Source organism: Neomonachus schauinslandi, chromosome 12 (assembly GCF_002201575.2).
Source record: "Neomonachus schauinslandi chromosome 12, ASM220157v2, whole genome shotgun sequence".
NCBI lineage: Eukaryota > Metazoa > Chordata > Mammalia > Carnivora > Phocidae > Neomonachus > Neomonachus schauinslandi.
The window spans coordinates 5,062,787-5,077,663 of record NC_058414.1 but is presented as its reverse complement, the minus strand read 5'-3'; the positions used below and the strand labels follow the sequence as shown (position 1 = coordinate 5,077,663).

General features: G+C 46.7%; 1 protein-coding gene across 1 annotated transcript in view; it reads left to right on the top strand.

Moving 5' to 3' along the window:
- The window catches only part of COBL (cordon-bleu WH2 repeat protein), a 289,484-nt gene that overhangs the window by 97,660 nt on the left and 176,947 nt on the right, over positions 1 to 14,877 (top strand). Inside the window, exon 2 of the mRNA XM_044920215.1 lies at positions 7,305 to 7,508. Coding sequence (XP_044776150.1) covers positions 7,312 to 7,508 — 197 coding nt within the window. The 5' untranslated portion in view covers positions 7,305 to 7,311. The remainder of the gene's footprint in view (positions 1 to 7,304; positions 7,509 to 14,877) is intronic.

The window sequence follows — 14,877 nt, the reverse complement described above, 5'->3', positions numbered from 1 at the left end:
GCATGGAGCACTGGGTGTTATGCACAAACAATGAATCATGGAACACTTCATCTAAAACTAATGATGTAATGTATGGGGATTAACATAAGAATAAAAAAAATAAAATAAAAATAAAAGGAAAAAAAAAAAAGAAAACCTTCTGGAAAGGATTCACCACTCTAGATGCCATTAGGAACATTCATGATTCATGGGAAGAGATCAAAATATCAACATGAGCAGGAAGTTGGAGGAAGGTGATTCCAACCATCATGGATGACTTTGAAAGGTTCAAGACTATATTGGAGGAAGTAACTGAAGATGTAGTAGAAATAGCAAGAGAACTAGAACTAGAAGTGGAGCCTGAAGATGGGACTGATTTGCTGCATCTCAGGATCAAACTTCAGTGGAGAGGGTTGCTTCTTATGGTTGAGCAAAGGCCATGGTGGAGACTCTGTGAAGATTGTTGAAGTGACAACAAGGATTTAGAATATTATAGATAAAGCAGCAATGGTGGGGTTTGAGAGGACTGACTCCAATTTTAGAAGAAGTTCTGTGGGTAAAATGCTATCGAACAGCATCACATGCTATGGAGAAATCATTTATGAAAGCAAGAGACAATCCATGTAGCAAAATTCTGTGTTGTCTTAGTTCAAGAAATGGCCACAGCCACTCCATCCTTCAGCCACCACCACCCTGATCGGTCAGCAGCCGTCAGCATCGAGGCAGACCCTCCACCAGCAAAAAGATTATGACATCCCGATAGCTCAGATGATGGCTAGCATTCCTTAGCAATAAAGTATTTTTATTTTTTTTAAGATTTTATTTATTTATTTATTTAGAGAGAGCACGCAAGCCGCGGAGGGGCAGAAGGAGAGAGACTCTCAAGCAGACTCTGCTGAGCATGGGACTTGACACAGGGCTTGATCTCACAACCCTGATACCATGACCTGAGCCGAAATCATGAGTTGGACACTTAACCGACTGAGCCACCCTGGTGCCCCTCGTTTGAGTGGTTTATTGTGATAAAGCTGCTACACTGAGGTGCTCTGGAACCAAACCTGCACTATCACCAAGGTATTCCTGGACCCAGAAGAGGAATTATGGGGGTTCCATTTTTATTTTTTTGAGGAACCTCCATACTGTTTTCCATAGTGGTTGCGCCCCTTTGCATTCCCGCCAGCAGAGCACGAGCACAAGGGTCCCAATTTCTCCATATCCTTTTTTTTTTTTTTGGATAGTGGCCATCCTAATCCTAATTATAATAGTGGTAATTTGGGGTTCATATTTTTCTGTGGTTTGGTATACTAGAATTGGAAGTGTCCTACGGCCCAGCCCCCGATGTCCCCAAAGGAACTGAGATCCAGAAAGAAGAAACCCATGCACAGCGTCTTAGATCCTGATGGCTTACCTGGGACACGCAGGATGATGTCCCAAGACTGAGACCCACCAGCCAGCCGAGACTAAGAGAAGGCCAAGGTCCAGCCGAGTGGTGACCACTGTGCCTCGGCTCGCCCCTCCTCCCTCTCCCACCTGCAGACGCGCGGGATCCCGCTGGAGGGCTTGTTGGTGGTTGGCACTGTGGCTGTGCTGGCTTCCAAGTGGGGACCTCGCAGCATTCAGAGAATAAGGTCCTCAGTCGATAGACCTCAGTCCTCTCCCCTGCCCACACTTGCCTCCACTTGGAAATGTCACTGTCATCTCAGACCCAGGCCATCGAAAGCCACCTGGTCATCGCCTCCCAGAGTGTGTCCTCTGTTGACCTGCTTTGAACCTGGTACTGGAGTCAGAGACTTGGAACCTCAAACATCGTGGGGCGCTCCTCCTGCTCTCGTGGACCCATCAGTCTTCCTCCCACGATCGCTCTGTCCGTGCACCCTCCCCATGGGCTACCCCCCTCTCATTCAGGCTGCATGTCCCCAGAACTGTTTGTGCTCACTGCTCTGGCTGCCTCCATCAGGGCTCCCCCCACGCGCCTTCCAGCAGTTTCTCCCGCACTGGTTCTCACAGATGATCTGGGATCCCCACTGGCTATGGATTACTTAGCTTCTTGGCCTGCTTCCCAACCAGACCCTGTTTCCTGCAGCAGCTGGGCCTCTCCCCTTGAACAAAACAGACACGAAACCACCTTCTGCTTCCCTCCCCTTTCTCAGTGACCTTGAAAAAGATAATCCCCAAATATTTGTGGGACGCTGTTATTTGGAACCACCTGCTCATGGGTTCCCCAACCAGCAAAATGAGAGCAGTAGATCTTCGCCCTTAGATTACAAGGATTCAAATGAGACAGAGTAGGTTGGAGAAACCTAAGCACTCCGGTGCGCTGAGTAGACACAGCCCGTAATGCTGTCTTCTTCTAGGATGTGCATTACCATTTTGTTTTCCTCCCCCCGCCCCCCCCCATACTGCATACTTTTCCCCAGCTAGGACTTTTTCCCTCCATTCCTCTCCTTCTCTCACAGCTCCAAATTCTGGCCGTTCTTCGGACTGCTCAAGGCCACCTATGCAGATTTCTTCAGGATCATTCTTTTTTTTTTTTTTTTTTAAAGATTTTATTTTATTTATTTGAGAGAGAGAATGAGAGAGAGAGAGCATGAGAGGGGGAGGGTCAGAGGGAGAAGCAGACTCCCTGCTGAGCAGGGAGCCCAATGCAGGACTTGATCCTGGGACTCCAATCATGACCTGAGCCGAAGGCAGTCGCTTAACAAACTGAGCCACCCAGGCGCCCTCTTCAGGATCATTCTTGCCTCAGGATTTTCTAAGTCTGCTCTGCACCTTGTAGGCTGAGACCCTATGTGGTTTTCACCTTCACCAGGGTCATCGCCATCAGTAGGTGTTTGTAAATACCTGTAGATATGAAGGGCAGTGCACTACATATTGAGAATATAAACAGCCTTAATAAAGCATCTGCTGTTGGGATGCCTGGGGGGTTCCATCGGTTAAGCATCTGATTTCAGCTCAGGTCATGATCCCGGGGTCCTAGGATCGAGCCCCACATTGGGCTCCCTGCTCAGCAGGGAGTCTGCTTCTCCATCTCCCCCTGCTCATGTGCTCGCTCTCTCTCTCAAATAAATAAATAAGATCTTTAAAAAAATTAAAACATCTGCTGTCCTCCAGAGATGTTAAATTAAGTTGAAGACATGAGGCACCAGAATTGCCACGTTGGGGAGGTCGATAGCAGCGGGGGTGGGTGTGTGTGTCCAGTGTCTCGGGCTGGCGTGGAGCGGCTTTCTCCCCCTGGGGTCTGTGTGCTCACAGACACACACAACTTCTGAAATTTGGCCTTGACTTTGTCTACACCTCAGGCACCATTTTTGGCATGGACTGAAATTTCCCAAGTGCACCCCTCAAAATATGCAGATATTATTCAGTGAAAAATAAAAACACAAATTCACAAATTTATTGACATACATCTTCATAATCTGTCAGTTGCTTTCGTCAAATGATACAGAAATCGCAACTAAAACCCCATGCCATTTTGATGTTAAGGAGGCTGTGTTCTAGAGAAATGTTGCGATCCGTTAACATAACCATGTCTCCGGGAATGCAGATTCGATTGGTCCATGCTGGGACTTGGGCACTTGGTTAAGCTTCTCATGTGCTTCCTGAGTGTAGCTGGGAGGGGAGCACTGGTCTCAGCCTTGTGTCCTTAGGCCCAGAGCATCCAGAGGCTTCTCAGAAGACGTGGTTTTGAGCTGTGTTTTCAAGAGAGCAAAGCATACGAGGCAGGGTATACGATGTGGCAGAGGCAAGGGGGCATGATTGTGGGTTTTCCAGGAGCAGGGAGCATTAGACCCATTGCCAGGTGACTGGGGGAAGAGTAGGGGTGGGTTCAGGATGGAGGGTCAGGGGACAGCCCTGACTTTCAGGCTGTGCCAGTGCTTTGGATTTTAGCTACAGCCCTGCAAGGGACAGGTATGTGAGAGCATTGAGTCCAAATGGAAGCACACACCCGGTTTTTGCTATGAAGGAGTTGAGGGCTTTACCGGATCTTACCGGAGCCAGAAATTTATGTTGCTGTGTGAAATGTTCCAGTTTTATCAGTGTTGGCTAGCTTCAGTGTGCATGCACAAGCATGCACAAGCATGCACGCATGCACACGTGCATACCCACGTAACACTGTGCTGTACAGAAGCTCCCCTGGGTGTCCTCACAGCCTGCAGGGCTGTCACTCTTGCATGGGGGGTGGGGTCAGGGTGCACCGTGCGGAGTAAGATGTGAGAAGATGCACAGCCCTCTGTGGTCGGTGCTCATCTCCTGCGTTTGGAGTGAGGGAATCCCGAGAGGCAACAGGATCCACTGGCGGAGTCTAGATGGTAGGAGGACGCTGCATGTGGGCAGATGTCAGTGATGAGAGCTGGGGCAGGTGGCTAGCTGGGGAGACTGTTCATGTGGGAAAAATTTCGGGGACTGGCAATTTCTTACGCCTCCCTCCCCGCTTCTGCTCCCATGGTCATGCCGGCTGAAAGAATAAAGGCAGCAGGAGCTGCTTCTGTTTGACTCAGAAGGAGTTCCAGCCAGGTTTATTAGTATCCAGAAATAAAGAGAGAGCTCCCTGGGCAAATGTATTCATTTCCCCAAAATGATAAAAATAAACACTTTTTTTCCCCAATGAAAACATCTTTGGGAGGTAACGTGAATAGCAAGTGGGCTGCTGGGGGCCTGAGCATCTAGCCCCGAACCCAAGACTGACTAGTGAAGGACTCTGTAACCTACTTCTCCGGGACTCGACTTCCCCATCTGTAAAATGGGATGACATCCATTCTTCATAACGGGCTGGAGAATTCAGTGCTTAAAATCATTCAGGTTTATTGCTAGCTCTGCCACTTTCTAGTCTTACCAAGATGTGCCCACACTCTTTGCCTATAAATAGTTAGTACCTCCTGAGAGTGTCACCGGGAGGGTAGGTGAATTAATAATATAAAGCCCTTCCACCCACATGCTATATGCCAACTACTTCATTTTCATTTCTGTAAGTTAAAAAATTAGAAAGTATGTAAGGGGTAAGAATAGGCACAAATGATAAAAATTATGACACAGATGTAAGGTTTTTACCAAGAAAAAAGGGAATTAATTGATGTCTACGCATCACAGTAGAGGAGGAGACTGGAATGTCATTCTGATCCAAATCTTTGTGTTAACCAGTGACATGAATGGCAGAAGCTTGTGCCCAGCTCGGAATCCCATTTACTATTTCCCCCCCCAATTTTAAGCAACCTCTTTTGTTTTACAAGTAATTCATATATAGGTGATATTATAGAAAAAGTAGGAAATGGCGTAGAAGTGAAAATATCTAAATGTCATAATACACATAACCCGGAGATTCTTTAGTGTGTCTTTCTACATTGTTTATGATCTATTGCAACAATGCCTAATTCTCTTAAAAACGGAATTTTCTAAAATAATATTTGTTTTCTAAAAAAAAACCTAAATCAAGTATTTTGGCACATCAAATTTTGTACTTTTAGAGTGTATTTAACTAGTATCAGTATAGCATTGTTTTAAAGTACCATAGCTTTTTGAAATTGTCTCTTATTGACCTGTGGTTCGATTATTTTATGTTTGTTTGCCATTGTAAATTATGTCATACTGAGCACCTTTGAACCTCCCATGGTGCAATAATTGGGGGATTATTTCTTTGGGACCAATTTCTAGAAATGGAATTACCGTGCCTGATACTTTGGGCCAGAGTGCCCCCAAGAAGATTGCTCTGCGGGAGGATTTAAGCTCGTTAGCTCTTTGTGGATCAGCAGAGCATGGCAGGGGGGGGGGGGGGGGGGTGGCAAGGTGGGCAGGAGAAGCCCCTGGGAGTCGGGCACATCTGCTCTCCATCCCAGCTCCAACACCAATAACCATGGGCCTTTAGGGTTGCTACGAATCTCTTGGATGTGCAATTTTCTCAGCTGCCAAATAGTTGGAGCATTGAATGAGGTGAGCTTCCTAAAGTTATTATTAGCAGAGGCCCTGGTGCTGAGTAAATACTAGCTATTATAAAATACCTAGGGCCTCTGTAAAATAAGGTCCTTATGTACACATAAATGTCTATATGTACATATATATATACACATATGTATGCATACATGTAGACAGACATACCTTTATATAAAATAAAATACATACGTCAAGTAAGGCCATTTGCCTTCCTGAATAATCTGGAGGAGACAAGACTTTCTCAAAATGTTCTTGTTCCTCATCATATGGTTTCACTTATTTGTGGAATATAAGGAATAGCATGGAGGACATTAGGAGAAGGAAGGAGAAAATGACGGGGGGGGATATCAGAGCGGGAGATGAACGCCCAATGTGCACAGCAGACAGAAGCTTCCCCGGGATGTGTCCCCTGGCCCTCCACATGAGAGACGACGGACTCTGAAAAACAAACTGAGGGCTCTAGAGGGGAGGGGGGTGGGAGGGTGGGTTAGCCTGGTGATGGGTATTAAAGAGGGCACGTTCTGCATGGAGCACTGGGTGTTATACGCAAACAATGGATCGTGGAACACTGCATCAAAAACTAATGATGTATTGTACGGTGACTAACACAACATGATAAAATAAAAGTATAGTAAAAAATAAAATTAATTAAAAAATTTTTTAAAAATGTTCATGTTTCTCAGATGGGGTGACTTGCTGTCATATGTTTATAAATCTCCTACAAAGTGAACTGAGAATTCAAAGCATAGCCAGGAATAAGGTGACAATATTATCACTCGTGTCCCTCACTGCCCAGCAGCCACCTGCATGCACAGTGGCCTATGGGTGGGCGTTGGTCAGATGGGCTTTCTGGCTAATTTAGTACATCCTGATGCTGTCATAATATGTTCCCAACATCATGGATCTGTGGATTCCAGAGCCTCAGCTGGTCATGGTCATGGATCGAAGCTGGAGTGAGGCAGACCATTGGTGGAGTCCATATAACTAGGTGGCCACTCAGTGGCTCAGAAAGGGCTGGTCCACGCAAACTCTGCTGCACCAACCCCTCCTTGATCTGTATAAATTATGACCATGCCACTCGCTGGTGGTAAACCCATTTTTTGGCTGATCCTTTCTTTTCAGTCACGCTTCTTTTCAAGCACACTTCTTTTCAAGCATGCTTCTTCTGTTTTTCTTAATTGTCCCCTTTTTGTTAGTATTGAGGAGTGTGCCAATTTGGGGGATTTTAAAAAGGGTTATGTACCTCAGAAGGCTGTTCTGAGGAGGGAGAAATACTTATCAGAATGGTTTGTCATGAGGGCAAGTCCTAGAAACCTGCTGGATGCTCATGGGTGATGGTATTAAGGTCATAGTTGGAAGCTGTCGCCTCATTCAGTCCTTCTGTGCTGTCACTGTTTAAGGAGGAAGATGAAGGCTCGTGCCCCCCCTCCTCCTGGAAAACCGACCACGCCCAATGTGCACAGCAGACAGAAGCTTCCCCGGGATGTGTCCCCTGGCCCTCCACAGAACCTGCTGCACATGAAGGAGAACTTGAGGAACAGCATGGTGGCGGTCACCGTGGTTCTGCCCAGTGGGCTGGAGAAGAAGAGCGTGGTCAATGGAAGGTAAGGCTCCGGGCACCTCAGGGAGGGGTCACTGCCAACCCATTCTCGGGTCCAAGGAGAACTGAAAAGTGAATCGTGCTGGGTTGCGCTTGTTCGTTGTCAGGTCAGACATGGGGTCTCGGGGGTACAGAGCTGGGTCTAGGTGACAATCCATAGTGGCTCGCCTGGATGACCACTGGCTAAGTGGCCCCTCCCCAGCTCGCCATCATCCCGAGGGAGCAGGGACTGCTGAGCTCAGTCCCGGTAGAGGGTGAGCTCGGAGGAAGGGCGGGGGTCACAGGCCCGTGTGCATCTCCAAGTAGGGGTCCAGCTCCAGAGCCCGCGCCAGCATCCTTGGCGCCAAAGCGATGCAGCGGGGCAGCCTCCCGAGTTGACCCTTCCAGTGTCCACTGACAGGCTGGCCCACAGACATGTAGACACAGTCAGCAATCAGTTTCCCAAATGCAGCTTCCGGTGCATGTTTACACTGACAGCTAAACCCCGACCCAACCAGTTTCCAGCCCCGAGATGCCCACCAGCATCCTTTCTCAGATCTGCACTGCCCGGGAATGTGCCTGAGGTTAGGGTCATGTGCCCCTTCCTCTGCCCATGTCAGCCTCACTGGAAACACTGGCAAAGCCTCCTGCGATCATAGTATTGAGAATTTTATTACCAATAGAATTTCTGATTTTTTTTTCAAGATACATCATCACGTTGTTTGATCGATTTTGTGCCACGACTGTTGTTCCTGATAACTTGATCTATGGGAACATATTTTCACAGAGTCACAGGAAACAGAACATTAAATCTCAGCACTTAAACAGTTTTTATGATAGAGTATGATGAAGTGACCAACTATGGAAACGTTCCAGCATAAAAATATGTCTAATTCTGAGGCAGGAGTGAATAGAAGTCGTATTTCTCACAAAACGAGAATAAAAGATGATAGGACATATTTCACTCATAAAAAGCAGTTTGCTCCAATATTTTTTAAAATGGGTAATGGTGGAAATCACATCACCATGGGTGTTTTTATTCTGGTGGTTGCACTGAAGAGAGTGATGGAACTCTTTTGTTTTAAAATATCAGGATTTGGATTCTCCCTGAAATTCTATGCTTTGCATCTGTTTAAACTCTATCATGAAAATTCTAGGTGGCCACTTAATGCACAAAGGAGAGCACACATCTTACAGATCATTCCACGGGGTACGCGAACAAGGGGAAGAAGCTTGCTGCAGGCCTCGCTGCACAGCTGGGGGCGGAGCTGATGAGTTGTGGGGTACGGCATCTCCTCCCACGCCAGATGATGCCAACCCGTTTCCCAGGGTGGAGCCACCCACCCACCCAGTGTGGGGCTTGCCCCTTGGGGGGGCCTTCTGTAGCTGGGGTCCCAGCCGCAGGGCTCCCGTGGAAGCAGTTGAACTTGGTCTACGCTGGATCCACGAGGGAGGCACCCCAGGCTGCAGCCTCGCGGCTCCCAGAAGCCCGTGGCTCTGTGGCGGTTGCTGTAGGCAGAGCTTCCAGGGGTCGTGATGTGCAAGTGACGAGAGTCTCTGGTCTCTTTGTTTTACGGAGTAGCCCTTGTTCTAAGCACGTTTTTTCCAACAAACTTTGTCTGGAGAAGAATGCCATGTTACTACAGGTTTACAAACTACTTTAATGCGTGTGTGAAGTTTGATCAGTGAATGTATTATGGTTTAGTCACCATTCCTATATTTTCAATCCAGTTTTTAAAAATATTTATTTGAGAGAGAGTGCATGCGCACAAGCAGGGGGAGAGACAGAGGCAGAGGGAGAAGCAGGCTTCCTGCTGAGCAGGGAGCCCGATGTGGGACTTGATCCCGGGACCCCGGGACCATGACCTGAGCCGAAGGCAGACGCTTCACCGACTGAGCCACCCAGGTGCTCCCTACCCAATTTAGTTATACTTAAAAATACTATTTTATTGAGGTCTGATTAACAGTAAAAACAGTACATGTTAACTGTGCCCTACTTGACAAGTCTAGCTCAGCGCACTCCCAAGAGACTACTGCCACTCTCAAGCTAGTTACATAGTTTGTAGAAAAATGGCCTGGTGGGTCCTGTCTTAACATGCTGATACCTGGGTCCGGTTCTCCAAATGCATGCAGAGAGACAGAATACCTGCCTGACAAGTGCAGGTTTGAAAACCATTTCCAAACTGAACCCTTTCTTAAATTATATCTTTTTAAAATTTGTTTCTTTACAGAGTAGAAGCTACCACTTTGTAGCATGGCAGTGTAACAATGAGAAAACATGCAGCCTTAAAGATCAAGCATTAAAAAACTTCCCTCTTCTCCAGCAGTAAATTATAATCCCTCTCCCGAGCTTCCTGCAGGATTAAGTGAGTCAGGGCAGTAGCCTGTGCGCTTGCTTAACTGGGACCTTGGCATCTTGGCTGGTGCTGATTCAGCAGCTGCTTGCCTGGGGATTTGGTTTTATGTGTCATGCTCTTTAATAATACCAGAGCGGGCTGAAGTCCAGTTCCCGACCCTTGCTTAAAATAGATCTACTAATTGTTAATAAATGTGGTTTCTCTCTTCTGTTTTATTAGAGAACATGCCCAGCTTTTAATGGGACGAGCAAGCAGTTGATAATTTATAATCAGCCCCTTAACCATGCTTTTTCCTGATATGAAAGATTCTCCGAGAGGAGACATTAGCAATTGCAGTCTGATGATTGCATTCTGCATATGACTGATTGTTTTTTTTTTCTTTTTTAAAGCTTCCTTTCGATTTGGAAACTTAAATAAAAGCCCCAGTCTGTTCTTACAGAGATTAGGACATGAGAATCCATGTTCTGGGCCATTCTTTTTTTTTTTTTTTTTAAAGATTTATGTATTTACCTTAGAGAGAGGGAGCAGGGGGAGGGGCAGAGGGGGAGGGAGAGAGAGAATCTCAGACTCCCCACTGAGCACGGAGCCCAATGCAGAGCTCGATCTCAGGATCCTGAGATCACGACCTGAGCCAAAATCAAGAGTCCGATTGAGCCACCCAAGGCACCCCCATATTCTGGGCCATTCGTAAGGGAAATGCTCTGGCATATGATTAGGAATGGTGTCACCAGCACTGCATAGGGATGGTGGGAGGAGGCCACCAATTCCATCACATTAATTGGGGCACACTTAAAGAGAAGATCTTTGAAAAGACAATGCCCTTAGGGGCGCCTGGGGGCTCAGTCGTTAAGCATCTGCCTCCGGCTCAGGTCATGATCCCGGGGTCCTGGGATCGAGCCCCATATTGGGCTCCCTGCTCTGCAGCGAGTCTGCTTCTCCCTCTACCTCTGTTTCTCCCCCCACTTGTGCTCTCGCTCCCTCTCGAATGAATAAATAAAAAATCTTAAAAAAAAGAGAGAGAGACAATGCCCTTAGGCAAAAGAGAGCTTCATAAACCGTGTCAATCTCTAGAGTGTTGGGGCTGTTTTGATGCGGTAGTCAGTTCCATGTTAGTACACATACCCAAGGGGCCCGGGGCAGGAAAAGGCAAACATTCCCTTTGCGGAATACAGGAAATCTCCCTTGGTGTTCATTCCTGTGATTCTTCAAGACAGACACACTTACGACTGTGCAGGATTTGTTTAGGTCCCGATGCTTATAAAATAGCCCAGGCTCTCATAACATGGGTATTGGGTCTGCACGTTCCTTCTGGAGAGAGCTCACCTGCTCCAGGATGGAGTGGAGGGAGGCTGCGAGTTCTCAGCTCTGGGGGTGTCCTTCATCCGCCCTCCCCCTCGAGGTGTTGGTGAAGCCTCTTGCTCATCATGGCTCCCAGAGCTGAACGGAGCCTGCTCTTCTCTGGCACTCAGCGAGTTAAGGAGTTGATGTTAGAAAAGGCATTTTTGGTGCTGGGGAGTCAGCCAGGAGAAGACAGTTCTCTAAATAACTGGCTGACAGGTTGCTTTGGTTTAATTTGATTTACATTCTTCTTTGAAGATTATCTTTTTTTAGAAGACTTCATTTTTTTTTAGAGCAGTGTCAGTGTCCTAGCAAAAATGAGAGGAAAGTACAGAGATTTCCCACATACCTTCCCCCCTCACCCATGATCTCCCCATTATCAACATCCCCGGCAGAGAGGGGTGCCCGTTACAATCAGTGAACCTGCACAGATGTATCATCATCACCTGGAGCCCATTGGTGACATCAGGCTCCACTCTTCGTGTTGTATGTGCTATGGGTTTGGACATACATACAATGATGTGTGTCCACCACGGGAGTACCTCACAGAGGAGTTTCACTGCCCTGAAATCCTCTCAGAAAAAAATGCCTGGGACATGCAGCCCGCTCTGGTCACTGTGGCTAGAAGTGGATATCATTGAACTGTATTTCCCATCAGCTTTGGTAACGTGTTTGATCATCCAGGTCCTAGCTCGCTGCTTTTAGTGACCACCTCCCTGAAATGCTTCTGCCCTATGAAGGCTTCTTCCCTTGCTTGTTTGGGTGAAACCTAAGAGCAGCTGAAAGATGAGAGTGACAGAATGTCTGTCACGTGCAGACTATGATCATCAGACTCCAGGTACTACTGGATTTCCTTCCCGAGGATCTTTGCTGTGAGCAAATAGCATGGTGATGGGGCAGCCACAGGTTATAACCTGTGCGCTGCTCCCATGAAAAGGTGTGTTCTTTGCTAAACCCACTATTTAATAGCTCACAGCAGGTGCCATTCCTGGTTGGGATTTGGTGTGATACCCAACACAGAGAGGGGAACTCTCATTTTGTGGGATCCTAATATACAAGAAAGAAAGAAAGAAAAAGAAGGAGAGAGGAAGGGAACAGGAGCAAGATGGCGGAGGAGTAGGAGACCTGGATTTCGTCTGGTCTCAGGAATTCAGCTGGATAGGGATCAAACCATTCTGAACACCTACAAACTCAACAGGAGATCGAAGAAAAGAAGAGCAACAACTCTCTCATCAGAAAAGCGACCACTTTCTGGAAGGTAGGACGTGCGGAGAAGTGAATCCGAGGCGATATTCGGGAGGATAGACGGCGGGGGAGGGGCCTCCGGGGGCCGCTTCTGGCAAGTGATAGAGCCGCGGAGCACAAAATCGGAACTTTTAGAAGTCTGCTCCGCCGAGGGACGTCACTCTGGTGGCTAAGCGGGGGGTGGAACCCTCCGGGACAGTGTGGTCTCAGGACCCTCGGGGTCACAGAAAGACCAGGGGTGCCTGAGTGCGGCAGAGCTCCCAGGTAACAGAGCAGGGAAACCGGCTGCAGAGGTGGAGCCCAGCTGCGGGCTCTCAGCTCAGGGTTGCCATAAACCGTGATCCCGGGCACAGTCGGGCCCCTGCTCCTCCAGCAGGGACCCAACAAGCGGCAGATCCGGGGAGACTCACCTTCCTCCCCCGGGAGGAGCCGCGCGGGAGTGCACCGCAGGGATCTGCTGGGTTTGGAGACTCCACCCGGGGTCGGGTGCCAGAGATAGAAACGCGCGGTCACAGGCCGGGTGAGCACGGAGTGCGGCTGGAGACCGGGGAGACGGGAGTGACTGACGGCTTTTCTCTGGGGGCTCACTGAGGAGCGGGGCCCCGAGTTCTCGGCTCCTCCGGGGCGGAGATTGGAGGCCGCCATTTTCACTCTCCACCTCCAAAGCTGAACAGAAAGCTCGCAGGGAACAAAAGCCCCGGAGAGCAAACCCGAGCAGATTACATAGCTGGGAGGGGGCAAGGGCGGGGCAATCCTGCCTCCGGCAAAGACATTTGGAAACCACGGCAACAGGCCCCTCCCCAGAAGATCAGCGAGAACAGCCAGCCAAGGCCAAGTTTACCCATCAATGAGAACGGCAGAACTCCAGCTCTAGGGGACCACTGCACATAGAATTCATGGCTTTTTTACCATGATTCTGTAGTCTTTCAAAGTTAATTTTTTTTAACTGTCTTTTTTTCTTTTTGAATTTTTCTTTTTCCCTTTTTCAACCAACATCAATCCCTTTTTTTAAAAAAAAAAAACATTTTCATTTTTCATTTTTAGAGTCATATTCTATCCCTTCATAGTAATTACCCGTATTTTTGGCTTATATATATAAGTTGTTCTCCTTTAAAATTTTGAGATAGTTTCTTCTAACAGATCAAAATATACCCTAAATCTCTAGTATATGGTGTTTTCTATTCCCCTGCCTGATCACATCCTCTCCCTTTTTTTTTTCTTTTTTTAAATCCTCTTCTTTCTTTTTTCAAAGAACTTCTTATCAATTCCTTTTATAAAATTTTTTATACTTTCCATTTTTACAGTCATATTCCATCCCTTCATCATATCAATCCTTATTTTTGTACATATATAAGTTTTTCTTTCTTTAGAATTTTGGGAGGCACTTTCTTCTAAAAGACCAAAATACACCCCAAATCTAGTGTGTGGCACTGATCTATGTACCAGCCTGATCATATTTGATCACATTCTGGTTTTTTTGTTGTTGTTGTTTTCTTTTGTTTGTTTTTGCTTTTATCTTTATCTTTTTCTTTTTTTTCTTTTTCTTTTTTCTCTCTTTCCCTTTCTTTTCCCACTGCTTCAGGTTTTTTCTGATTTGTTTAGAGTATATTTTCTGGGGACGTTGTTACTCTGCTAGCATTTTGTTCTCTCATTAATCTATTCTCCTCTGCACAAAATGACAAGACGGAAAAAATCACCTCAACAAAAAGAACAAGAGGTAGTACCGACTGCCAGGGACCTACTCAATACGGACATTAGTACAATGTCAGATCTAGAGTTCAGAATCATCACTTTAAAGATACTAGCTGGGCTTGAAAAAAATATGGAAGTTATTAGAGAAACCCTTTCTGGAGAAGTAAAAGAACTAAAATCCAACCAAGTAGAAATCAAAAAGGCTATTAATGAGGTGCAATCAAAAATGGGGGCACTAACTGCTAGAATAAATGAGGCAGAATAGAGAATCAGTAATATAGAAGATGAGGTGATGGAAAATAAAGAAGCTCAGAAAAAGATAAACAACTACTGGATCACGAGGGCAGAATTCGAGAGATAAGCGATACCATAAGACGAAACAACATTAGAATAATTGGGATCCCAGAAGAAGAAGAAAGAGAGAGAGGGGCAGAAGGTATAATGGAGCAAATTATAGCAGAGAACTTCCCTAATTTGGGGAAGGAAACAGGCATGAAAATCCAGGAAGCACAGAGAATCCCTCTCAAAATCAATAAAAATAGGTCAACACCCTGACATCTAATAGTAAAACTTACGAGTCTCATAGACAAAGAGAAAATCCTGAAAGCAGCTCGGGAGAAGAGATATGTAACCTACAAGGGTAGAAACATTAGATTGGCAACAGACCTATCCACAGAGACCTGGCAGGCCAGAAAGGACTGGCAGGATATATTGAGAGCACTAAATGAGAAAAATATGCAGCCAAGAATACTATATCCAGCC